This window comes from Chlamydotis macqueenii, chromosome 5, assembly GCF_036417535.1.
Source record: "Chlamydotis macqueenii isolate bChlMac1 chromosome 5, bChlMac1.mat, whole genome shotgun sequence".
Lineage (NCBI taxonomy): Eukaryota > Metazoa > Chordata > Aves > Otidiformes > Otididae > Chlamydotis > Chlamydotis macqueenii.
The window spans coordinates 20,195,463-20,222,282 of record NC_141560.1 but is presented as its reverse complement, the minus strand read 5'-3'; the positions used below and the strand labels follow the sequence as shown (position 1 = coordinate 20,222,282).

The window sequence follows — 26,820 nt, the reverse complement described above, 5'->3', positions numbered from 1 at the left end:
ACTGCAGCATGAAGGCTTAACATGCAAACCTGGACTCTACATTGTGCGTTCTCCTGTTTTGTAGGTGTTTTTCCACCAAAATCCCCAATACTCTTGGGAGTTTGGCCCAAGATAAGGATTCCCTCTACTGGAACTTATTAAATTAGAGGATTTGAGTTGCCACATCATCACGTTGTTTAGTTCTAGTCAAAATTTAAGCTAAGTAAAAATTGTGTGTGACTGACACCTGGATAGAAGACTTAAAAAAATTAAGTGCTACAAGTAGATTCTTCAATTATTCAGCAGACAGTTTCAGCTGCAACTTAATTTAACACTCAAGTTCCCTTCTAGAAAGCTGAAAACATCTGTATAGAAAAGAAAATTATCATAGTGTGTAACAAGTGTCTCACTCTGAAATAATGAGGTGGCTAATCAAAATCCTCTCATTTTATCTAGGAAAAACTTATTTTTGTCAGCTTGAGAAACTAATTGGGTAATGGTGTTATGTCTTATTTAGAAAAGAAAAAAAAACAACTGGAGTCAATCCCAAACATGAGTATGTTTTTATATACAGCTGAAACTTAAGTTATGGAGTGTTCTGGTTTTGTTTAGTGAGGGGGAGCTACAGTGTCAGCTTCTGTAGGAAACTGCTAGAAGTTGCTTCCCTTTGTTCAGCGGACCCGGCCGGGCCTAGTGCGGACCCGTTGCTGGCCAAAGCCAAGCCAATTGATAGCAGAATGTTCCCTGATAACGCCTCTGCGATAACATATTTAAGAAGGGGAAAATAAAAAAAAAAAATAAAAGATGTGAAGGAGCTGAGCAGAGGCAGAGACAGGGAGGCATGAGCCTTGTAGGTCTCACCCTCTGGCCTCCCACTGGGCAGCAAGAAGTGGAGAGGAGATGAGATGTAAATGAGATGTAAAAAGATCCTGAGAGGCGTCTGCCAGCCTGTTGTGAAGAATTTTTCTTGTGAGAGGAATGGCTGCAGACGCCAAGGTCAGTTCAGAAGGAGGGGGAGGAGTAATGCGGCTCCTGGCCAAGATTCCCCTGCAGCCTGTGGTGACGACCATGGTGGAGCAGGTTGTCCCCCTGCAGCCCCTGGAGGCCCATGGAGGAGCAGAGATCCACCTGCAGCCCGTGAAGGACACCACACCAGGGGAGGTGGAGGCCTGAAGGCAGCTGTGGCCCGTGGAAGGCCCACTGGGACAGCCGTTCTAGAGCGACTACACCCCGTGGAAGAGATGACCCACTGCCGGAGCAGTTTCAGGAAGGACTGTGATGTATGGGAGGGACCCCACAATGGAGCAGGGGAGGAATGCAAGGAGTTCTTCCCCCGACTATAAACCAGCGGTGTAAAACAATGCGTGATGAACTGACCTCAACCCCCATTCCCTCTTCCCCCCTGTGCCGCTCGGGGTGGGGGGAAGGTAGTAGAGATAATGTTAAGCCTGGGAAGAGGGAGGGGTGGGAGGACGTTATCTTCTTCCCTGTCTCATTCTCCTGCTAGTTTTAGTAATAAATGAATACTTTTCCCCAAGTCGAGTCTGTTTTGCCCGTAACGGTAACTTTAAGGATTTTCTCCCTGTCCATATCTCAAACCTCGAGCCGTTTTTCTTATATCATCTCCCCCTGTTCTCTCGGAGGGTGGGGGGAGTAAGAGAGAAACTGTGTAGTCTGGTCCCGACCGGGGCTGAGCTACGACATGGAGTTAGACATTGTGAAGTTTCCCCAGGGAGCACTGGTACATTAAGAGAAGCTAACGTAAAGCTTTCTTTTTTTAGTATCCAGTACAGTGTGAAAGGCGTCATTATAGGCTGCCTTCATATCAGATACACTGCAGATCTAGAAGTTGCATTTGACTCCTCAGAAACTATTGAAAATTTTAATTTATATTCATGAAGTTACAGGAAATGCATTTAAGCAACAAAACCTGCCACTATTTCAAGGCAAATTAAAAAGAACTTTTAGTTATTGAAGTATTGTGACAAACACTCTTTCACATGCCTGTCAAGTGCTCTATAGATGAACACATATGAATGTTAGCATCACAAGCAGAACATGTTCTCACTCCACTGAGCTAGACTAACAGTAGAATGCATAATTTATGGAAACAGGAGGCCACTTACCATCATCACCTAAGCCAGATGTATGCTGCTCTACAAGACAGGTCACTGCATTTCAAGCAGGATTTTCTTTTTAGGTGTAGTAAAAGAACACAGATCAAACCTTTCTGTAATTAATATTGTATCAGAGTATTTATGAAAAGCAAATTAATTTATATTTGCTAGTGTAAAATAGGTTTTGTCCTTAGAAAAAAAAAAAAAAAAATCCAGAAAGCTGAGACTGAGAAGCGGACTGGCCAGTAGCCTTCAGATGCTCTCTTCACATACCAAATGTGGTCATCATTAGAGCACAATGGGTTAAATTCATAGTGATGACAACTGAATTGCAAAATCTGACTGTTAGTCATTTTTATCAAGGCTATCAAAATGACATGTCCATATGTCAGCATCCACTTCAGCAGAGAGCTGCTTACCTAGGTCACCAGTGACTTTGTAGGTGCCATCTGCAAAAACCCAGAAGAAAACTCCTGTAGTACGTCGAACATATATGCCACCATTGTCAACTCTTCCTGCAATAAACACGCCCCCATCACGTTGTTTTTCTATGTAGATATCACAAGTGACTGTCATGTTTACCCTATAAGAGAAGTTAAGTGTTTTAACAAGCAAGGAATAGATATTTTTGAGCAGTCAGTAGGTGGAAGAGTATTCCCTGTGGAGTACAGCAACCTTTCTGAGGAAAGAGTTATCAATTCTAATTGTGACCTGCAGGCGCGAGATGCACAGGACTTGTCTAGACTGGTTGTTTACCACTTGTGAATCCACAGATTTTCTTAGGAAGAGCAATTCTTCTCAGAAGTCAATACCAATAAGTGTATTGTCAGCAACTTCCAATTAATTATTTTTTAAAAACCCCAAACACACCAAACAGAATGTTTGCATCTCCACAGAAAAACAGATCTACAAAATGAAGAGTTGCTCTTAGATAACTAAATCAAATCCAAGATTCAAGGTCATAGCATACATCTGCTAAATTCTGATCTTCATTCCTCTAGGACTTTTAATACAGGCCAAGTCTTAAGTAATCCAAACATCTTGTCCAAAAGCTAATTCATTTTTTTTAAACAAAATGTTCAAATAGGTTGAAATTATTTTATTTTCCTAAGATGATACTTCAGCTCAAGAGTAAAGCACTGTATTATACATATGACGACAGCTGTAAAGTAGAATAAAGCAAAAGAATACCAGAACAATCAAACGGCACATAGAAAATTTAGACAACTTTCCTCATCCCGAAGCTGTGCTACAAGCCTCTTAACAACAAAAGGCATTCTTTACCTCTATTAATGTACAAATTTAAAAGCTACATCCCATATCTGAAAGGAATTGTAATATGGATACAGCCACAAGGTCACATATTTAAGAAGTTTTTAATTATCTATAATTATTTACAAAATGTGAAAAGATTCTCTATGACATGACATCAGCTCAGCTGATAACTAAATCATAAAAACCACTTATTTTAAAAACTCCTCTCCCCATCTCACATAATAGTAAGAATTACCTGAGATTTCATTCTAATGTAATGCTATCAGAAGTACCAGATTCTTGGACACATATTCACTATACACAGAAGATTTTTTTTCTTGCCTCCCTATGTATTAAACAAGAAACCTCCACATTTTGCTTAAGCCGTTGTAAAGAGATTGGAAGCAATGTAGAACGAGTTAAATATTTTCAGGTTACAGCTAAGTTAAATAAAACCATCAGAGCAAAACAGTAACAAATTCAGGAGCAGAAACAAAAAGCTTTCACAAACACAAGATTAAAATCCAAACTAAAACCAACTAAATAATCCTGACATTTAATCATCATAATTTGCCCTTGATGACTGAAGTCAAATATTATTCCACAGAGAAATTCAGTGCAAGATTGGTTCAGTATTTCAATAGCATGCTCTAATGGTTGAATACACCTACCTAGGACAAGATGAGCTTTAAATTGAGGATAAAGCAAACAAATCAGAAGGCCTGAAATTGAAGACTATCATTATGAAAGGTTACAGTTCAGTAAAACTTGAATAATCAGCTGAATATTCAAGGAAACAAGCTTGGTTCTGAAAACAAGATGAAAATTCAGAAAGAAATGGAAGTAAAATGAAATAGGAAGTTTGTAGAAATCTCAGTACAGTAATTTAAGAATACATCCCGTGCAGCTGTTACAGGGATCACTGAATATGATCTATTTAATGAAATAAAGTTGATTATAGGGAAATATGAAACTTTGTTTAAACAGAAGGCTGCAGAAGAATACATCAGGTAAGTGAAGAATAACCTCCAGCCACAAGATTCAATCATTTGTCCAGGTCAGAAATTAGAAGTGTGAAGCTTGTTCTGAAAAACCACTTGGGGATCAATGATCCAGTCAAAGTGGAAAAACTTGACAGAACAGCTATTTTAAAGAACATATCAAAAGAATTTAAGTTAGACTTCCAAATAGAATAAAAAGTTTTAAGCATGATGTTTATTATTACTTACTATTACTAGACCAATCAGTTAACAGGCTCTTTCCCAATGCTTTTTAATTTTAAAACAAACATTATGCTAAAATACACTGCTTGATTCCAAATCACCATCATTATAGCTCCTAGAAAGAATTGCGGTCATAACCAGACTCTTATCAAATCAGTAAATCTCAGTTAGGTTTACGCAGAAATAAAATTGTTTTAAGTAGTAGTTGAATCAAATCCACACAATTCTAGGAACTGCTCAGAAGATGGCAGTCTGCAACAAATGTAACTGAATTAATCCCCCGACTATTTCATTGATATGAGATTGATCACATCACTAACGATCAAGCAAGACAACCCTTAATTAAGTAATTTAGACTGATTACATTTTTTGATCCGATTTGAAAACATCTTGAAACTCAGTGCACACTTTGAATTAGGATTTTGACTTAGTCTTTCTAGTACACCAACCCAGATTCATTATTCAAAAAAACTGGCTTGAACAAATATGCCCAGCAGGATATTAGGAAAAAAATTTTCAAGTCAGTGTAGTAGTGGGCAAGTTAGCTAGAGATGTGGTGGACTCCCCATCCTTGGATGTTTTTAAGATTCATTTACACAAAGACACAGTTCTCTCTTAAGAGTAGCAACAGCCCTCAGCAGGGCTCAATGACTTTTGGAAGACCCTTTAAATCATCCTTTCTACATGTTTACAGAGAGTCTAGAGAGGGCAAAAGCCCTCTGTCCAAGAGAAATAACGCTTGAGACAGATTAACTGATCACAACTCACACTGGGAAGGAGGACATTTCCCCAGATGTCACTAGACAATAGTACTTACATACCACTTAAAATTTCCTATGAGACTGATGGTCTGGTCTGCATCGGAAGCCCAAGTGATGGGTCGCTGAACCACCACCTGGCGGAGCGTGAACACATGATCTCCTGGGTCAGAAGCATTTATGAAGTATTCAAATACACCTGTCTGATCTGCAAAATTCGGGGCTTCACTGAAAGGTGGATTACCTGTTCAGAAAATAAAATACATATCAACACTAAAACATTACTTTTCTTCTGTGTACTCTTGTTTTCAGAAATTTCCTCCAAAAAATATTCTCCAGAATTTTGACTTAGTCTATCACACAGTCTCCAAAACTACCGTTTTGGGAGTTGGGAGGTGATTTTAGTTTTGGGTTTTTTTTTTAGCAGACCCCAGTTTTTGCAAACATATGAACAAAGTGAATTACCTTCTTGTCTATCTTCCTTCCAAAGACTAATTCACTATAGTTATGAGCTACATCATTTGCATCAACAGTTTTAAAACTGTTAGTGACCACCCAGTTAAGATACAGAATTAAATACATCTCATTGCAAGTTAAGTATACAGGTGTAAGTTGTTGGAGAAGAAGGTATAGATAAACACAAATAAAACACACAGACTACTTCATGTCACTTACATTAGAGGACTCACATAACATTGCCTTTCTACAGTAAGACTATATCTCTATGCTAATTCAGTTTTTGGATAAGAAAATTCTGACTTACGAATATTGAAATCATCTTTGTAATTTGAAGGGAAGGGCTGAGGTGGTGGAGGCTCTGGGCAACGACATTTCTGTCCTGTCTTTAGTGTGGTTAAAGTGTAGACTTCATCCTCTTTTAGATCTAAAGAAAAACTTCCCTTCAACACCTGGAATTAAAGAAAGCTCAAGCTGCAAAAATCAAACAACTAAACAAAATACCCAAGTTCCTGAATTAAAGGAGATCCTCTAAAGTTCTGATTTAGGACAGAAACCCTGTCTTCTTGCCTCAGCATTTAATATCTCCAAGCTATTCTGAAAACCCCTTTCCACCCGAACTCTTCATTACCTCCAGGTAAGCTTGTATATAGCTTGTAAAACTGTAGTCAAACTGAGCTAATAAAACATGCCCTACTTATGCAGTTTAGGCATGAAAGTCCAGGAGTTCCAGCAAAGGGGGAAGAAACACTTGTGACTGCAGAGACTGCAATTAAAACCAATTGACTTACCTTTAGAGGATGGAGTTGCTGGAAAAGGCTAGAGTTTCCAGATTCAAAACCAAGTCTAGAATGCCACATTTGAAGGGTTTCCACCATATACTACAATGAAACACAATAATAATAATTAAAAAAAAAAAAAACCCCACAAAAACAAACCACACCACAAAAAAAAAATCCAACCTTGAATATTTACCTTGAGAAATATCAGTCCTCTAAGAGTGTATAATTTGTTAGAGCTATCGATCACATTAGAGGCCACCACTCTATTCAGCTAGCCATTACATATGGCTTATCTTTGTATAGATTACACGTCAATAAGTCATTGTCTTAACATGCAGTAGTATTGCTTGTAAAGACAGAAAGCATTGCAATCACACATGCAATCTTTAGCTTCTCTGTTACCAACACAGTATCCCTTTGACACTAGCTAGGAGCAATCAGGCCAAAATGGTCTACTAATTTTGCTTTAATGATACCTTTAGTTTAGTTGCTGGTTCTTTGATAATTTTTGAGCAAAGTGCTTCACTTACAGATCTCCACACTTCTGCGATGCTATAGCATATCAACTACATTAGTTACAGATCTTAATCATAGCCAATCCTTAGGATTTTTTTTTTTTTTTTATTTACCTAGATGAACAACAAAGCAAGTAACCTGGAGTTTGGTTTGGACAAGGCGTCTGCGACTTCCCCCAAGGGCAGCTGTATATCAGAAGTGATGCTCCACTACATTTCCTAAGCAAATAATGTAATTACCAAAAGTATTGTCCAGCCCATCTCCTCCTAAATGAAAGGAAACTAATGCCACCAAAAAAATCAAACTCCAAATAAGTAAACACTTTCAGCTTCTGATAAGGAATCACTCCAGTTTACACTGTGAAATTATTCTTCACATTTCAGAGGGAAATTCAGGTTAGTGAGATTAAATAAATTATAAAAAAAAAACATACACACATCTGGGAGATTCTCAGAGTATCTCTTCACAGGATGGAACAACATAACCTACAGTATACCATCAACTGCAGTTAATCCCCTGGACAGGGGCTGACAACTAGAAGAGGTCATGGTCATGCCTGCCCGTCAAACTATGTCAGCATGTCAGAGCACCCAGCCTTGGAATAAATCCTAAAGAAAAATTCAATCACATTTCTGTTCTAGGGAATTTCTTCTCCAATACACAGATGATTGGAGTGGGAGGTAGTAATCCTACCAATTCAGTTATGACACTGCATCTCATCATAAAAGCAGAACTAGAATGCTTACAACTTTGCCAGGTGTGTAACAGCCTCTAGGATTGGAGCTAAAGAACTCCAATTTCTTGGTAGCCTGTGATATTGTCTTACATGTATTTGATTATGGATAGCAATTCATTTTACAGGACTGAACAAATGTATTCAAGGTCTACTTACAAATGACCCTTTGAGGTGGAAAGTTGCTCTCTGAGGTGTCACACTGAAATGAGGCAGTGGAGGCCTGATACATTGAGAGTGATTATGAGACTGAAGAAAAAAAAAGTGTAACAAAAGGAACGTACATTACTGGAATGCATCACATGGAAACATTCACCAAAAACATACAGCATAAATCGAAATTTTAAAAGCAATATAGGAACAATTTTCAACTCTACTTCACTGTTATCTTAATGATAACTGTAATTAGCTTAATAATCTTATTTTTAATATTGCCTTAAAAAAGCATAATTTTTTTCCTCTCACTGTGCGCCATCAAATTAAAGCTACTTTCAGATATAAAAATAACATATACATTGACCTCTATGAAGAATCAGCTAGCTATTCCAAGTTGATAGAAAAAGGACTTCTAACAAAGCTACAACCATCAAAAAAAGATACACAAAAACTGAACTACATAAATCAAAAGAAGTTCTTCACAACGAAACATTTCCTTTATCTTTTCCAGTTCATTGGAGTTGCTGATGCACATACCATAGTTTCAATGATGATCGTAAGGTTTCCTAAGCCATCTGTCAGAGCTACAAAACTGCCACCTCCTTCTAAGTGTCCATCCACTTGCAAGTATGTCCAGCCCGGCTGAGTAAATTGTGTTGTGTGTGCTGAGACAAAACAGAACAAAAATCAGAAGAAAATAACTAAGTCTTAACAAAAATTAATACCATTTGTAGTTTGAATTCAATTTCTCTCTCATACACGCTTACACAACAAAAACTTGATTTTGGGAAGAAAGTAATGGAACCTTGAAAACAAATTCTACCTACACAAGAAGAAAGATTAAAGAATTATACTATGGCACAATTAAAATTATCAGCTCTGTTGCGGATGAAACAGTTAAAATGATAGCGATTATTTAGACAGGAAAAAAAAACCTATTACCCAACTATATAGATCAATCAGGTACATGTGATATGAATATGCACAGATTTTCCCAAATGCCCCTTTCTCCTGCCTTCTTTTCCTCCTTTTTTTTTTTTTCTTTAAGTAAAAGGTTGAGCCAGAGAAAGCATAGATGGACATCTCCACGAGGAATAACTTACACAAGTAAGGTTTTCAGCATATAAGAGACTACCAATTAAGAATATGACCTAGATCATGGAAATCCTGAGCAACACGGAAACAGGAACAACTGCTCAGTTGTTCTGAACTGTTCATATAACAGTATGGTCATTTTTTTAAATGCTTTTACATATACAGATACCTAGCAGAAGAATAAAGATGAAGGTATTTGCCTTGTTCCTACTTTATGGCATTGCTTATGCTACCTGCTCTATTGAACTGTGACAAAGACAGTAAAATATTACAGGAGGACTACAGAGTAGCCAGTGAATCCGTGTGCCCAGAGACATTAGGTGAACTTACTCCACTTTCCCCAAGCACAAGAAAATGCTGACTAACACAATCCAAGAATCTCAAGAATACAGAGGTTCTTTGTTCCATTTTTTCAAATTGAGAGGTATGAAATGTCTATTAAGAATAAAAAAAATAAAACAGAAAGGAACTAGGAAAGCACACTAACTTTTATGGGCACTTCAGATCAAAATATTTTAATAGGAACAGCTATAAAAGGCAGTAGTTTATTCATTTCTACTGTATCTAAAGGTCAAATATTAAGATTTCCTTTGCTATTAGATCTTTCTGCTTTCTATGAAAGGAACTTCTTTTTTCTTCTCCTTTTTTAAAGTAGTCACAAAACTTTCTACAAAACTACTTTAATTTGGTACCAAAAAATATATAAGAACACTAAAGGCCTCGGAAATTACAGTTATGCTCTGTGTATGATCACCAAACTTTTAACTGCAAACTTTTACCTGTAATCCAGATAGGAGCTTCTACTTTGTAGTGGCCACTCCATGGCTCTTGAGCTGTCATTAATCCACACCGACCAAAGGGCAACTCTTCATAATAACTAGCCACCAAGTTCCATGCAATGGTTCTGGAAGAAAAACAGGTTTGTCTGCTCCATTCATATGGACAGTATTACATGAATTTAGTACAAGAATTTATTCCTCTTTTTTTCTCTAGCATACAATGAAAATAAGTTTAAGGCAAGAAAAAACAAAACAAAAGAAAACAAACAAGAAAACCTTCCAGTAGAAGAAGGAGAAGAGAAAAACAAAACAACAAAAACTTCCAGCATTGAGAACTTAAAACCGATGATACATTCTCCAGCTGTATCACCATAAAAAGTTGCACATCAAAGGAAATGTGAACAAATGCATTTGTATTTTTATCCTGTTTTGAGGGGGAAAAACATTAAATTATCAAGGTTTACAGCTTTTTGTTGGGGTGCTGGTTTGTTTTTTTTTTTTTGGTTGGTTGTTGTGGGTGATAGGATTTTTGGAGGGAGGGGTTTGGGGGAGCCGTTAAGTACCACTAAAAAAAAAAAAAAAAAAATCCTTCTGCTATACAAATAAATAAAGAACAGAAAACAACTCTAACCAGCCATCCTCCAGGAGTTGTTGCACTTTCAAGAAGCTGTCAGAATACTGACAAGGGTAATTACTTCAGGTCTTTCAATTTGGTCTTCACTGAAAATTTTTTGCTAGGACTTTAAACTTAAGACTTCTGCACCACAAATATGGAAATACTGCTTAATAAAGCAGTTATGTAGAAAACAAAAGCTGGTACGCTGTTCTGCTATTGCATATCAAGTCACTGCCACAGATTTATCAGTCTATGTAGGCATCCAGAAATCCTACAAAAAGGTGCTCATAAAATAAAAAACTCTTGAGTTGTAAACTCAACTTGCTCACATTAAACTTGCTCTGCAGAGTTTCAAACTTGAAAAGGAACGTAGGGGAACTCAAGTCCAAAGGAAACAAGTTTAGCAAAAAGATAAGGTGCCTTTCATAGGAAGAATGTTTTCAATACAAAAGCCAAGATAACTTCAATATGGGATATATGGACTTGGAAGTATGCTACAGTAATTTCTAAATACAATACACAGGTCTGGCTGTCAGGTTGCTAAACAAATAGTACCTATATAATTACAAAGGGCTTGTAAAAAAAGAAAAACAATGGTAAAAGAAAGACGCCAAAGTAAGATACTAAAGCATACGAGAGTCAAGAGGCAATGAGAATGATAAGGAATTAATGTAGGAAATACTCCTCTGTTAGAAAATCTCAGCTTGTAGAGAAGGAGATAGAAGATTCACAGAAACCAGGCGACTCAAGAAACTCCCCTTTACAAGTATTTAAGTGTGTTGTACTGTGCTCCATTTCAAGCATTTCAGACAAAATATTTCTCTTTATTGTTCCAAAATGAAAGTATATAAAAACTACCAGAGCAGATGGATGTGTTACACAGTACTTCAAACAATTCTTACATAAGAAGTCGTGAAAGCGAGCAACAGTGCACAACACTTACGAGGTCATGTTTCCATTCACGTAGTTTTGGTTCAAGATCCGAGCCCAGCAGCCTGCACCTACTTCATCGTTGAAAGTACTGTAATCTTCTGAAGACCACAGTTTCTTCTTAGTTAATAAGGCATCTGGCACTGTTTTTGTTCCAGGATAGTGAGCCCTACATAATATTTTTAAAAGAAAGAGCACTTAGCACAAAAAGAAAAATCAAAGCCTGGAAGTACATACAGCAGCAATGATTCACATCCTTCTAACTCAAAATGAAAAACAAACTTTCTTTAGAATAATACTAATGGACTAGAAAAAAAATGGAATGACAGAGAAGTATAATATTCTGTAGCTTATAATCTTCTACTGATGCAATACAGTATCTTCTGATACATGCCAGCATACAAGTAAACCTAGTTTTAAATATTTAACGCAATTGCTGTAGCTTGCTAAAGTAAAGATTTATCCTGAAATTGGGCTTGAAGATTTTCATAACTGTAGCGTGCTAAATAGAGAAAAATATATGCTACCTTGTACTATCTTAAACAAAAACATAAATAATTATAAAATCAACAGTAAGATACTATACTAGGCATTATTCTAAGAACTTAACTGACTGAATGAATGTCTTAGAACCTAAATATGAACTTGGCTAATTTTGCACATTTTTTTAATAAACTCAGGTTTCAAAAAGGCATGCTAGTTGGACTACAAAAGTTACGGAGGTATAAACTGAAATTAGTTGAAACAAATGATGAAAGCTATTTTTCTAAGATCTTCCTTAGTATGAAAAGAGATGTTTTCTCACAAATGAAGACTACTAATTATAGTCAATCACAACATCGATTCACTGTGCTAAATTAGTCTAACTGAAATAAAACCTTTCAAATCACTTGCAGTAAATAGGGTCATGATTTTCCCCTTACTTAACACACTCACTGAACACCCTAAATACATACACCGAAATTAAACTATCAGCACTGGGAAGGAAGGCATAAATGTTCCTCTTGCTATTAGCCTGAAACCTGACAAGTTGATAAATTTGTGACAGGGATACAAGAAATATCAGTTTTTCAAGGCTACCCATTGAGTTTATTTCATTATTTTACCCCTATTGGACAGTGGACCATTTACTAGTGTTGTAGTCCTTCAAAGATAGCTTCACTAGTTATAAGGTAACAGATAGAGATTTTAGTTACATCCTTCTCTACTGTACAGATTACTGTATATTTCCCCTTTGGCTTGGAAACACAAGTATTACCTTAATATCAAACAGAGGTTTTTGTAATAGCATAAAGTGTAGCTTGCATAGACAAGACAAAGAACAAAGAAGGAATAATTTGTCTTTCTACATTCCATATCCTGAAGAACTGTTTCTTAAATATTAGGAGTCAACATCCCCGACAAATACAAATTGTACCTGACAAGAAAAAAAAAGGGCGCATGGGGTTAACTGCTGTTAACCAAGGGGTTTTGGTTTACTTTCATTAATATCTAAATCAGTCCTTAAAAAACAGGACACGAGTAAGGAGCCTGTAACTCCTATTCCATAGGAAAACTAACTTATTTTTTAAAATAAGTAAACCCTGTTTAAAAAAAAAAAAAAAACAAAACACCTTTGAATAGCACCATAGAGTGTATACTTGAAAGAGACCCACCCAAATGCACAAAATAAACAATTGCTATCCGATTACAGTGAAGACTTTCATATCCAGTATGTGCTGATTTGTTGAACTCTGTGATCTATATTTAGGGAAAACACTAGATCATGCTACAGCCTTCTTTTAGAAGTCTTGTGCCACTCTACAGCCTCAACAACGATCACAAGGTGTACAGAGAAGGACAGGAGATTAGCTGTGTCCAGAACAGCATGCTCTGCTCCTTCAGCAGTGAAAACAATCTCTTTATTTCAATGGAAGTGAGAACTGCTACAAAGGAGCAACTACACTTCAGTTACTGTCAGGAAATAATTGGTCCGCTCAAGGACCACTACCATTTGGAGAGATTTGAGTATTCTGATTGATGTTTCAGGAAAAAAAATGCAGATTCCGAAACATCTACCCTTCTTTCTGCCTTAAAAGATGAACTGGAGTAGAGTACATGCATCATGTGATGCTTCAGCAAAAGCAGTGGGATTTTGGATTCCGTGCTCAAAACAGCTGAGTCAGACATACTATAACAGAAGACCATTGCAAAGAGAGAGGCAAAAGTGATGTATATCATGAGAGGCGGGAAAAGAACGGATCTCAGTGGAGAAAAGGTAATTAAAGGAATAGTAAGGACAGAATTACATGAGTGATACATAAGTTTAACCTCTTATCACTGCAAGAAAATAATTTACCAATATCTATTACTATCAGTGTTTGCATTCTTCAAACCACAGTCATTTACTAAAAAAGTATTTTCATTGTTGCCTCCTCTCTTTTAATCTCTCTGGAATCAGCAGATGGTTGGGCACAATCAGGTCTAACAAATTTCTTTAAAAGGTTTGGTTTTCCATGACATTTACATTCAGCTAAATGTATGTTTAGAACAGATCTGGTTAAGAACATGGATGCTTCTAACCAAACAGACTGAGTTGTCACCTAAATTTATACTAGGTGAAAGCTGATACTCCTAACTCATGGAAACTTTCTAAACACTTCCTATTTTCTTTCAATTAACAGTAAGAAGAGAGGAGAGAAGTTTTCAACATGGAGAGTCAGAATAGCTCAGTCTCTAACTGTACAACATGCAAAAATTTAAATCGTTTAACTATGTTGCAACTGTGTACAAACAAGTAGCACATCTAAAGCAAACCTATGAGTAGCCATGGAATTTGCAAGCTCATCCTTGAAAAGCATTGTTTGAGAGCTACAACTTAATTTAAATGTATTCAAGTAGGAGTAATATTTGTTTACAATTCATTATATTTAATTTCACTGGTAAAATTGATGCAACTATAATAGCTCTGAAAAGCTGTTTGGAAATGTCACATCATAAAGAGTTTTGGTGATCTGGGTCACTGTTACATGAGTGGACATCTATTAATAGTTTTACAGTGTGTTTTCAGGGCTTTGTTTAATTTCTAGACATTACAATAACCTGCAGATGGAGTCTGGATGCAAATAGTGCAAAATAAAACAGAAGCAGTAGCTTTAACTAATCCCCCATTCAGCTTGTCTGATGGAGACCTCACAGATCACAAATTACGTTACCAAATCCAAAATTTATTTTATGCACATTCATGTAAAATTCTGGCTATCTGAAATACTTTTCATGGTTTCAAATGACAAAAGAAAGCCAACATTTTTTTTTAAAAGATACCATGATGATATGTGCACCACTAAATGTTCAGTAGCCAACTGACTATCCATTACATAAGAGTACTTCATCTCCCTGTTAAGACTGAATCGGAGTAGGGACACAAAACTTACACTGCCAAAACCAGCTGAGCTTCAGGAACCGATTCTGGGTGTGTACTTGTAGTCAACAAAAAACGGAGAGGAAGCATGCTAACTATGTTCAGATCATGGTAATTACAGCAGATTTGCATCTGGTCAGACTGACTTCACTTCGTAATTGCTTTCACTTGCTGAGCAACATATGATCCAAGACTCCACTTGCAAAAAACTGTCAGGATACTTTTTGTTGTTCAGAACGGGGGTAGAAATCGATTTAAGGAGGCACTGACTGCTTATCTGTATTTGCAGGAAAAACCTTCATCTCTATAACTTCTATGGGTCAGATACATAAAGATGAATGAAAAAGGCTCAAGTTGAAGCAAGAACTGCCACATTGGAGGCATGTGATTGGGTCAGGTAAGTTTATGGAACCTAATAATTAAAATTTAGAGCTACTGTAAAAAGAAAAGTTAATGAGAAAGTCTTACACACATTTCCATTCAGCAGCCAAGTCAGTAATAAATCTCAAATTTAGTCTACTACTTTCACAAAATAGTACACCACACGATGCAACCCAGAACTAGAATAGGTCAGCTGGTTGCATGCTTTCCAAACATAACCTTCCCACCAAAACAAAATAGGAACTAAGAATCAATGCATTATTGTAACTAAAAAAAAAGAATTCTAGTCCCAATTCGTTTCTGGATCACATCCATTTCTGTAACAGACTAGTGGAAGTCAGTAATACAAGGCTGTACACAAAGCTGTAAAGCTAAAGCATTTTTTGCGTAACAAACACAGGAACCCAAACAAGCCTCAGAATAAACAGGATTGTCCAAAAAACCTTCCATTCATCAAAACTGCAACCACAGCCAATAGGAATCTTCCACATGATAGGAGACTCATTATTCAATTAAAGAGTGGAGGCTGTCACCAGAACAACAGCTTGTGTGATTTGATGTGGGTTAGTAACAAAGATTATAGTATCAATCCTTTCACTGCACGTAAGAATGTAGAGAGGTAAAGCTTTGTCTGTGCTGGTTATAAGTAACCAAGATTAAGACAAACTACATACAAACCACCAAGAAAGAAAAAAAGAGAGAACCCCCTACCCAATCACATCGACCACTTCGTGGAGCTCAGAGTCAAGCAGCAAGACAAAGGAAATGGGGTCCCACAGTCTATCGCTGGCTATGATCCTCACCTGCTGCAGACCATGTTTATCCAATGTGTATCTCAACAGCTTTGAAAAAAAAAGGAGAGCAAAGAACAGAGAGAAGGGATAAGTAAAAAAAAAAAAAAAGTTTTTTAAATTGTCAAAACTTTATATTGAGAAAGCTATCTTCTTCAGCATTATTTGAACATATTTGAAAACCAAATCACGTTCCAATTCTTGTTTTTAGAACTTGGAGAACAACTGTTACACCAACAAAATGATTGTGAAGCACAAAGTACCTACAAAGAAGGACATCTTCCTCCTCTGCCTTGCCAAACACCAAAGTACAGGACAAAAGGAAAAACTAAAAACATGTAGTTCTCTTCTGACATACACAAAATTGCAGAGAATATTAAAGATAAAGTTTATCACATCTAATGCAAAATACTCTATTTGCAAATCAGCTTAGATGTTACAGTGCTGAGGGTAGGCTACAAGGACCACATACAGGGCAAGGTCAACTGAATTATAATTTATAAATCTTATGAAAGCACAGTAAACATTTAATTAAGAAAAGGAGTTAATTCCCCCTACTCCTCCTACTAATCAACTATTTCAGTTTAACAGTGAAGCAACACAAATGAGATCAGCTGTTCTTAAACACAACTAACACAAGAAACAAGAAAAACCCCACACACATGTACACTCAACTGCATTGCAGCCACTGTACACTTCGCTAGAGACATCTTAAGGCCTTGAAAGTCAATGAAATCTAAAATGTTACATAAGACCGAGTCTAACAATGTAGTTTCAAGTCCAGAGGTCCCCTAAACAGCATTTGCTGTACTTGTAAATTCAGGAAACATCAAATGCCTAACTACCTTCAAATCATTCTGTATATTTCTACCATATATTACCTTCTCTAACAAGTAACACTATCTGCAGGAAACAGTGCTGCAGGATTTTTTTTTTCCCCACAGATCAGAACCTGAACTAGCTTATGTGCAGTCTGACAACAGCATGAAATGTGAAGATTTCCTGCCTCCAAGCCTTAAGAACTTTGTCTGAACACAATGTTAGTACTACTTCTGCATTGTATTTTCCTGTTACATCTTGCATTAGAATAAGGCAGTATTTGCTTTGCAGACTTAACATACACACAAAGGCTAAAATATTTAGTTATTAGGGAAGGTTCCTGATGACTAGAGAAAAACAGTTTTGATGTCCACCTTCAAGGAGGAGCATCTGAGAAACTACAGGCCCATCAATTTAGCCACAGTCTCTGGGAAGGTTCCAGAGCAAGTCTTCCTAGAAGCCATTTCCAAGCACAAGAAGGCCAGGAGGATGACTGGGAACAGCCGCATGGATTTACCACAGGCAAATCATGCCTGACAAACACAATTGCTTTCTACAAGACGACTACTTGTGCAGGCAAGGTAAAATCAGTGGATGTCATATACCTTGACTCTAGCAAGGTGGATAGAAAAGTCCAACCAGGCTGCAGATTGCTAGCAATGTCTCCATAGGCTGGTATTGGAACCAATAGTTGTTTGATGTCTTTAATAAAACTCAGGAAGTTCACATTCTTCTTTGCTTGCACACACAGCTTTTGCTTTCCCTATTAAGCTGTCTTTATCTGAACCCACGAGTTCTCACTTTTACCCTTCTGATTCTGCCTCCCATCCCATTGTGGGGGGAGTGAACAAGTGGCTGTGTGGGGCTGAGCTGCCTACGGGAGCTAACCCACAACAACAGTTACATGCTGAAAAGGAGGGCCGTTATTTAGAGGGAACTAATGGACTGGAAAGAAAATCAGGCTGACAGGAATCTCAAGTTCAACAGATACAAACATGAAGTCCTGTATCTGGGACAGAATAATCCTTTGCAACAGTACATGCTGTGGAATGATGAAAAATTCAGTTAGGTATAAGAATTTAAAAGAAAATAAAATAATAAAATAGAAGAGTACGAGTATGGTCAAATACACGGAATAAGTTGCCCAAAGCGATTGGGAAGATATTAAAGCTGAACAAGCCTCAGCACCATGATCTAATTGCATCTGCTTGATGCAGGAAAGTTCAACAAGATGACCTCCAGCAGTCCTGTGCAAATCAAGTTAGTCAATAATTCTACCTAATTACAGATAACATCCCCAGAAATAAGACTTAAAAAAAAAAGTCACTTTATGAATACTGGGTAAGCAATTTGATTTAGTAGCAGACAAAGGTTTTTCTTCTAACAAAATTCCTTTTTTCAATGGCAAGTGCTGCAACTCATTGATATGAAATGATGGCAAGCAATATGTTCAGGAAGACCACTCTTTCAACCAATGAAACTGAAACACACTGAACGATAACAGCTTGGTAGCCTTCGTTCTAATGAGAAAATAGGAAGTCCTCCATCTTTCAAATCACAAGCCAGTAGACAGCAAATAGAGGGGAAAAAACCATACATAAAAACTTTACCTTAAATCTACCTTACATATGCTTCAGATTGCAAATGGTATTTTAGGTAGGGATAAAATGCTATCCAGGTAAAAATTACCTGATGCGAAAAAGAAAAAAAAAAAAAAAAAAGGAAAAAAGAAAAGTAAAGGAAACACAAAGAAAGGAACAGGTCAGTTACTTTTTGTGGATGGATGCCAAAGTAACAATTTCAATTATCTTGACAATTTCTAAATAAAACAATATATATTTAATCCCAGGTTTCTATTCCAAAATAAGAAGAAGTCACAGAGAGAGTTATACTTGAAAAGAGATTACAGAACAGTGTACATGAAAAGATTTCTGACAAAACAATGTAAGACTATTTAGGAAAACAGATTGACTAGCAGATTTTGCAAACAACTAGACATGGTTATCTAAGAGACATACAGATAGAGTGTACTTTAAGCAACTCTCTCAACTTGAGCACTTGAAGGACAAACATCGAAATACTATTATCTTTTTCTAGGTCAGCAGGAACCCTGTTTGACAGTTGGTGCCTTTAAGTCAGCATTGGCTGAGAAACATGGTGTTCTCCTTCTGTACTAACCTTTATTTCTTTATAGATAACAACATCACTGCACAGGAAACATTCTCCTAACTCTTCTTTTTTTTGTTATCAGCAGGGGTGGGGGAGCAAGGGAAAAATCCATAAATTCAAGAAAAACCTGACAAAAAGAACTTCTGTCTTAAAGAACATCTGAAATGTGTCTGTGGTCCTAAAGGCTAAAAACAAAACCAAGTACACCTAGCCTTGATTCTGTCAAGCTCTTAAAGAAATAAGAGCCATACATGCTCAGTGCATTAATTCTGCAAGTTTCATTGGCATGGCAATTGTAGCTAAACCATTTCCTAACACACTATAACTTGCTGAGGTTGAAGTCTTGCCTAATATAAGAAAGTTAGAAATTTTTAAACCAAATGAGTTAGTCAATGCTGGCATTACTATTGGTATTTCTCAGGCAGCCACTTCCAGGTCTCCAGGTCTACAAGCTCGACACAAATTAAATCAGTTTCTTTATAAAATCCCTGCTTAACTGATCTTTGAACGATAAATTAGGTTAAACAATTATAAGCATATCATACTCCCTTACACACAGATGAGAATAAATGGTACACTAGTGACCACAAGCATGTTCTTATCACAGTGAGGTTAGTAACAGAGGTAAGCAAGTCAACAAGTGCAACACAAGTGAACAATTTATACACACATAGGTCATTTCCACTGGGAACTTGACATTATTTTTAAAAATCTATTTACAGTTTTGAGAAATCAGAGATTACCAAGAAAGTAATATTAGCAGAAAAAGTATCAAACAAGCTTATGGAAGCGAGGTAGTAAGAAAGCGTATCATGGAGCAAGAGTACAGGCAAACAATAAAGTTGCCATTTGCTACAACTACAACAGTGGGCATTCCCAGCTGCTACAATTGAGATTGTTAGAAAACAAGCTTCCAATGCTTGTTTTTACTTCTAATTTACTGTCTGTGTGTGCACTTCTAATATTATTTGTTCTCAGATATAAGCAACAAACAAACTCCTAGCTTTAGGACATGACCACAAAAATCTCAAGCAAAGGATGTGTAATAGGGAATGCTGCAAGCATGGAAAGTCTCAGGGTGATAAGGTCTAGTGTGAAAGTTCAAGTTCACCTGAAATTAAAATTAATTGTAGACCAAGAATTCAGTCCTAAGGTTCTTCTGACTTTGAAGATGCACGTGCAGATTAGCTAGAAGTCTCCTGACATTTGCTAGTCCTACGATAAGAAGCATAAAACATAGCTCCTAAAAGAACACCTGAAAGAAATTATGCAAGAGTGGCAAGATTACCTTACACATGTACTGAACTGGAAGAAGAGAGGAAGACATGAAAGAGTAATCACTCACCACTGTACATTATGATAAAACTGGGAATGGCTAGGAAGTATGAAATAAGAATATATGACTTATCAAAATGGAGATGAAGACTTACAGAAATGAAGCAATAAGCAATGTGTAAAAACGCTCCCTTCTCCCACACTTACCCAACTACCTCAATAGCATCATTAAGATAGGGATCAACTATCATCTCCTTTGAAATATTCCAATTTCCATCTGCAGCGATGATGCCAACGTTCCTTAGACCCAGTCTGTCCAAAGATTGTCGAAGTACCTTAATAACAGATAACACCACTTAAAGTACAGCCTTCATCAACCAGGCAACATGAACTTTAAGACTGAATACAATTTAAGAACTCTAGGAGTCGTCGGTGGAAGCATTTGTCTTCAAAACAAGATGGATAAGAAAAGTTCTCACTTCCCAAAGGAAAGCCATAATGACAATTAAGACAAAGTTAATGGAAGTATTTTTAACACTGAAGGTTTATCTAGGACATTCAGATAGCCATTACACAAAAATAGGCTTGTCATTACTTGGATTACTTTTGATACCCCATGTGCATACATGTACTCCACTCTAACACTCTCAAAACACTGACTCCAATCCATTGCATGCATGTAATTCATTACATAGGAGTAATGGATTTATGATAAAGTCAGTCACATTAAGTTGATCTAAAAACTACGACTGGCTGGAATGTGGAAGTGGACATACCTCCACAAGTGATCAGACGTAGAAGTTAACCTGATCCCAAAAAAGCATATTGGGAAAACAGTGATTGAAGTTTTAAAACAGAAAAGACCTTGTAACCATGCAGTTCTCTACAAGAATATAAATCTTTACCAAACATATGTCTTTCTACAGTAAAGAGCACCTAAGCATTATTTTCACAGGCTATTTTACTGAACAAGAAAAAAAAAAAATTGATGGTGTAAGTGCCTGATATTTAACCTTACCCACTACTTGGCTCTCATATGTCTCACTAATTTTCAAGAACATAGTGCATAAAACTGGAATTGCATATTTATAACAAAACTGAGGACAGTCAACTTTTAATTCAAACACACCAAGTCTTATTCTTTCTTTCCAGCCTCTCCTTACTATTTCACTGTCAAAGACAACAAATGTTTCACATCTGTCTGTGGAACTTCTTAGACAAAATACACACAAATCTAACAGTTAAGAATGAACAAGGCTTACACAGGGTTGGTATGATACAAGCATGTTTTATCTGAACACTCAATTAAAAAAAAAAAATTATAAAGTCTTTTCAGCAGCTTCCACATACAGCTGCATCTGAAAAAGGACATCAGTCCACAGTCTAAAATTCTTTTTTTCAATCTTGGATATAAAGAAATTGTGTACTATGTGCTGTATGCATGATGCATAAGAAAGATTCTTCCAACTATTTCAAGATGAGTAGGCATGAATCCTTAAACGATTTCCTGTAATAGACCTCCTGCAATTTGAAGGAGTATAGGGAGCGCTTCTATTTTGACATGTAGTCAAATGAGGACTCAAAGCAAAGTCCAAGTGTTGGTGACAATGAAAGCCTAGATTCAAAGGACACAAAACTTACTAAGAAGAAGAAAAGTAGCAAAGAAGTTCTGTTCAGCTACTTGAAGACTTTGAAGCATAAAAATTACCAGAAGAAAAACTCATAACGGTAGAAATACTCACAGTAAGGTCCTTGCAATTTAAAGCTTTCTAGCTAGCTAGACATTTGGAAAAACTCCCTAACCATAGAGACAGTTCAGAAGCCAAAATGACTAGAAAGGCTGCAGAACTTCCATGTTGAACAGTAAGTACCAAGGACACAGAACTGCAGACACTCCATAATAACATATGCAGAATGGTTCCCCCTTGCCCAGTATTAATGTTTATATACAGATACTCCTTAAATTTTAGGGTTTAAGATGATAGTATTTTAAAATGTAATTGGAAGAATACAATCTTCTTGAATAAGAATTTATAAGCAATAGAATCTTAATTTCTTTATTCATTTTTTTTCTATTTAATAGGAAGCATAACTAGTGTCTTAGTGGATGAAGTAACTAAAATGACTTCTTACAAGTAAAAACTTAGCAAGATAACTAAGAGCTTATCTATGTCATGTATTTGTCAGACATTACAGAAAATGTTTGGTGTGCAACAGCACACTTCAGTAAAGAGACCTTTTTCGAAATGGCAGACTGCTAATAGAACTATTGTGCTGGTTAGAGAATAGATGCCACATGACACTGCAGAGTGTAAGAGAATGAATGGTAAAATAGGTGTTAAATAAAAAGCCTTATATCAATTAACATACAGTGGAGGGAAGGCTGACACTTTTCAGCAACTATTTCTGCGATTTTAAGATCGAATTTTAAACTAAACATTTAGCTTTAGAAACCAAAAGCTTAGTTCCAATTCAACAGCATTTAAGAAGATAACAAGTAGAATGCCCCACCTACACTCAACAATTTGTTCTCCATATTCTTTCTCTGCACACTAGGAAGCCAAGACAAACAGATAAAGAGGCCCCCAGGCAACATGACAAAAAAAAAAAAAAAAAAAAAAAAACAAAAAAAACAAAAAAACCACACACAACAAACAAACAGAACACTGCATTTCTTACAAGATATACAGAAAGCCAGAAAGTCAGTTTTTAAAAAAGAGCCAATCAGTAATATAGGAAAATAGGCATTCCAAGCAACATAACATTTAGTCAGTGAAGAAATAAATCCTGCAGCTCCAAGAAAAAAAAAAAAACAAAAAACAAAAAAAAACCACACCAACTCACTATTTATCTTCCATCTTACTTGCATTGTTTTTTTCCAGTCTGTAAACAAGCGTTTTCAGTTGTTTGATTTTGCTTCTATAACATACATACTAAACAACTAGAGATTTCTACTTTAAGTCCACACACACGTGCTTTTCTCCCTCCTCCCCTATCTGCATAACCTACCTATGATTAGGATTATCCTTTAGGAGACTACTGGTACCCTTAGTTTATTTCTCCATTAGCCTTTAACTGATTAGTGAACCACTTTTCACTTTGAAAAAGAAAAGCCTGGAAACCACATTGGCTGAGGCTAAATAGAACAGAAAACTTCCAGTTCCTGAGGGGTTTTTGTAATAGAGAGGGCATCCTATGAACTCATTTCCTAACTTAATAAAAAGTTAGGCTATGGTTTGTGTTGAACGCACATTGAGATGCGATATTCTAAGAGGATTCTAAGTACGCTCACTGAACAAATTCAGACAGGGATTTAAGTAGTTTCCCTAGCAAAAGTTGCAGTATCAACACATCCACCAGAGTTTTGTTATTTAACACGTCCAAAGAAACAAGACACCTTGACATAGGTGGCAAGATACCTTGTTGTGTCACACTTCAGTGTATTTGCATGGACTTATAACTACATCCAAGTCAGTACAAAGATGATGACTTTGTATGATTTCAGTAACATCAACTGGAGCTTTCGTTAAAATGTAGAGGTATTAAACATTTAGCATACACTGACACGCTTGCAGTTCAAAATAACATTTTCAGACACACAAGAGATCTGACCCTGTTAGCATTCCATGCCTGCAGCTACAATAAAGAGAGTTCAGGAAGTGAAGTAGCTGTGGGATTAAGGTCCCTTTTCTAGGCAAATTCAGAAAAGCTAATTATTTACATATGATAACAAGGATAATTAACATTCCACATTAGAGAAATATGAAAAAAATACATACCTTAATATATTTGCTACTAAATGCCCTTTCATTCCATATCTATAAAGGAAAAGTAAAAAGCCACTTAGAAATATCAGGATATGTCAACACATAATGAAAAATTTTATTTATGTATATGTAAGATCACACAGCCCATTAAGGAACTCTATGGCTTCAGTTTGCTAGAGGAAAGTGCTCTGGTTGGTTTTCTTATCAGCTTTTCAGAGGAACATTCTGCATGAAAGTTCAAAATATTGCCTTTTTATCTGTCTCTAAGGTCTACTTATTGCCTTCTTGGAAAAGAACACTAGAGCTGCTTGAGCTCTACAATGGCAGCAGTGTTACACATGACATTACTACCAATCGGTCTACAGTTTGTTAGAAATCATCGAGAAACACATTGTGGCTTCAAGGTGTGGACCTAATGAATGGGCCCTGTTGCCATACATCCACATAAGAGAGTCAGAATAAGTTACATACTTGCCTACAGTTTCAGGAGGTTACTCAATCACACTTACAGTTCTTTCTAATTTGCACAGGACTGTATCCATACTTGAACACAAGAGAGATCCAGCATAGCTTAAGTAAACAGGTGTAAAATGATCTCATTTCTGTTGCTCTGGATTTTCCAACTTTTATGGAAAGAGTGTTTAAGCTAAGCATAGCTCAAAATTCAAAAGCAGGAATGCCCATCTTCCTTTCTACCAAATACCCTGGACAGTAAAATGCATAGTCAGAAACCTTCTTGCTTTCTTTTTTTCTAACCACATTCACCAGCACAGGTGAAAGTATCCCACAGGAGGCATAGATTACCCAACCACAATTACCCAAGCAGTTATGTCCAGGTGGGATATATCCATTTGATGTTGACATTTCTGTATCCTTCCATAAGTGCTAATATGTGACTTCAGAAATGAGACAAAGAGTTACTTACTGAAAGGCTCATTTCATCATAAAACAAATAATGATATATCAAACACATGCTATAAATCAAAATAGCAGTAAAGGCTAACACTGTAGAATCAGAACAACATTAAAATTGTTCTGATGGTTTCTGAGCCTTCACAGACCTCACTGCTTTCCTGTATTTCAGATTATACCCACAAAGAAATCAGACAACATGCAATGTCACCACATTGCCTGTAGAAGCAGAAATTCTCTTTTCTTAGAAGTACAGAATTCAGAAGACCAGTCACTGTGAAGCAACAACACAGAAGCCAAACCTTACTCAAATACATGAAGTGCAGAACTTACCTTCTACTCTAAGAGCATAGCAACGTGAAAATTTACAGCAGTTGTTCTCCTTATCCCCCCAAAGTGCACTGCTGTAGCATCACTATGTTACCCAAAGTGTAAGACCAACACAGCTGAAAAATTAGTCAGCAACATCAACAGAGATGCATTCCAGAGGAGATATATCTTCCCACATTACAGCAGAAAGGTCAGACTTCCTTTGAGGGATGGAAACCATAGTTTCAGAAGCATTGCTCTGGACTGCTGAAGTGATTTTCAGCTTTTCTGCAGTTAAACAACTCTCTCATATCAAAACACTTCTTTTGGACTGTTAAGTGTTTCAGTAAGTATAGGACTGATTTTAGAGGAATCCTAGCCACACATTTCCTTAATCAGAAGAAGAAAAAAAAAAAAGTTGAATCTCAGTCAAATAATGAACTTGAAAAGTGTTTTTCCAGATTGTCTGCTTGTCTCATCTCAAAATTATGACATTTTTCTCAGGCATTCATTCACTACTTCAATATATCGCACTGTAACAAAACACAGTAGTTATAATGGACTGTAACACATGCACCTTTATCTAATATAAATAGTGCAAGTAAAAATGGAAGAAGTTGTTTCGTCCTTGCACAAAACAGCAATCATATTTTATACCAAGAAGTTGTGTTACCTGACTTTCACAAACTCTGTCATAACTAATGCTTTTTGTTAGCTAGTAACTCCTGAAATCCAAGCAGAACAAATAAGGCAGAAAATGACAAGCCCAAGACTCAAACAGATTTCAGAATTATTAAATTCTCTGGTAACTTTGTTCTAGAACTGGGAAGGCAGGAGATTAGCCATTGTACACTGGTTCTGCTTTAATGGCCATTATTGCAGAAAGACTGTATACTAAGATAACTTCTGCCTTTCCCTTTCCAACAGAAAAAGCCAAAACTGCAATTACAAAACAATTTCTGTTCCCATCCCCCTCCTCCAGTAATCAAAAGAAAGACACAAGACACAAGACCAAGATCTTAGGAATGAAGATAGATAAAATACACAAGAGATTTTGCTTTACTAACCCCAACATAGTCAATGTCCAAATCATGATATTGTTTAGCTCCTAATATCCAAGAAACAATATAGTAAGCAGTGACATCTGGATAGTCATATGGCCAGTTTTCACCCTTCCCTATCCATGCTGGAAATGTCCAAGGTAATCCTGGAAAGAGAGAAGAAAAATACATGAATAAGATAAGTGGCTGGTCTACATTACTCAATAAGCCAATTACTCAATTACTCAGCAAGCTGTAATTTGTTCAACCCAAAACAAAGGAGTAGATATTCACTTCAAATTCACATAGTTCCCGTGAAGACAATGGAACATAACTTACTTAACTGGAGAGTACTCTCTAATATAAATTGTGATTAAGCATATAAACAGCTGTTTTGGTTTTTTTTAAGCTAGAAAGCCTTCATTACTGGAGAACAACTGACTACATACAATCTTTCAGTTGTGTGGTATTAGCTCTAATTCTAAAGGTTTTAGAACAAAAAATCACAAAGTTCAGATAAAGGATCAATACTGAACACCAAAAATTGTTACTCTCTTGAATAT

General features: G+C 36.6%; 1 protein-coding gene across 3 annotated transcripts in view; it reads right to left on the bottom strand.

The window, feature by feature from the left end:
* GALC (galactosylceramidase) overlaps nucleotides 1-26,820 on the bottom strand; it is a 36,932-nt gene that overhangs the window by 2,841 nt on the left and 7,271 nt on the right. Inside the window, exons 5-15 of one of the 3 annotated variants that reach the window (XM_086748732.1) lie at nucleotides 26,285-26,424; nucleotides 24,009-24,047; nucleotides 20,437-20,564; nucleotides 11,408-11,563; nucleotides 9,849-9,973; nucleotides 8,512-8,639; nucleotides 7,978-8,067; nucleotides 6,579-6,668; nucleotides 6,095-6,239; nucleotides 5,395-5,575; nucleotides 2,516-2,679 (exon numbers count right to left, since the gene is read on the bottom strand). In XM_086748732.1, coding sequence (XP_086604858.1) covers nucleotides 2,516-2,679; nucleotides 5,395-5,575; nucleotides 6,095-6,239; nucleotides 6,579-6,668; nucleotides 7,978-8,067; nucleotides 8,512-8,639; nucleotides 9,849-9,973; nucleotides 11,408-11,563; nucleotides 20,437-20,564; nucleotides 24,009-24,047; nucleotides 26,285-26,424 — 1,386 coding nt within the window. Of the gene's footprint in view, nucleotides 1-2,515; nucleotides 2,680-5,390; nucleotides 5,576-6,094; nucleotides 6,240-6,578; nucleotides 6,669-7,977; nucleotides 8,068-8,511; nucleotides 8,640-9,848; nucleotides 9,974-11,407; nucleotides 11,564-15,886; nucleotides 16,018-20,436; nucleotides 20,565-24,008; nucleotides 24,048-26,284; nucleotides 26,425-26,820 lie in introns of those variants that run through there. The other 2 variants (XM_086748730.1, XM_086748733.1) reach the window with 2 other exon arrangements.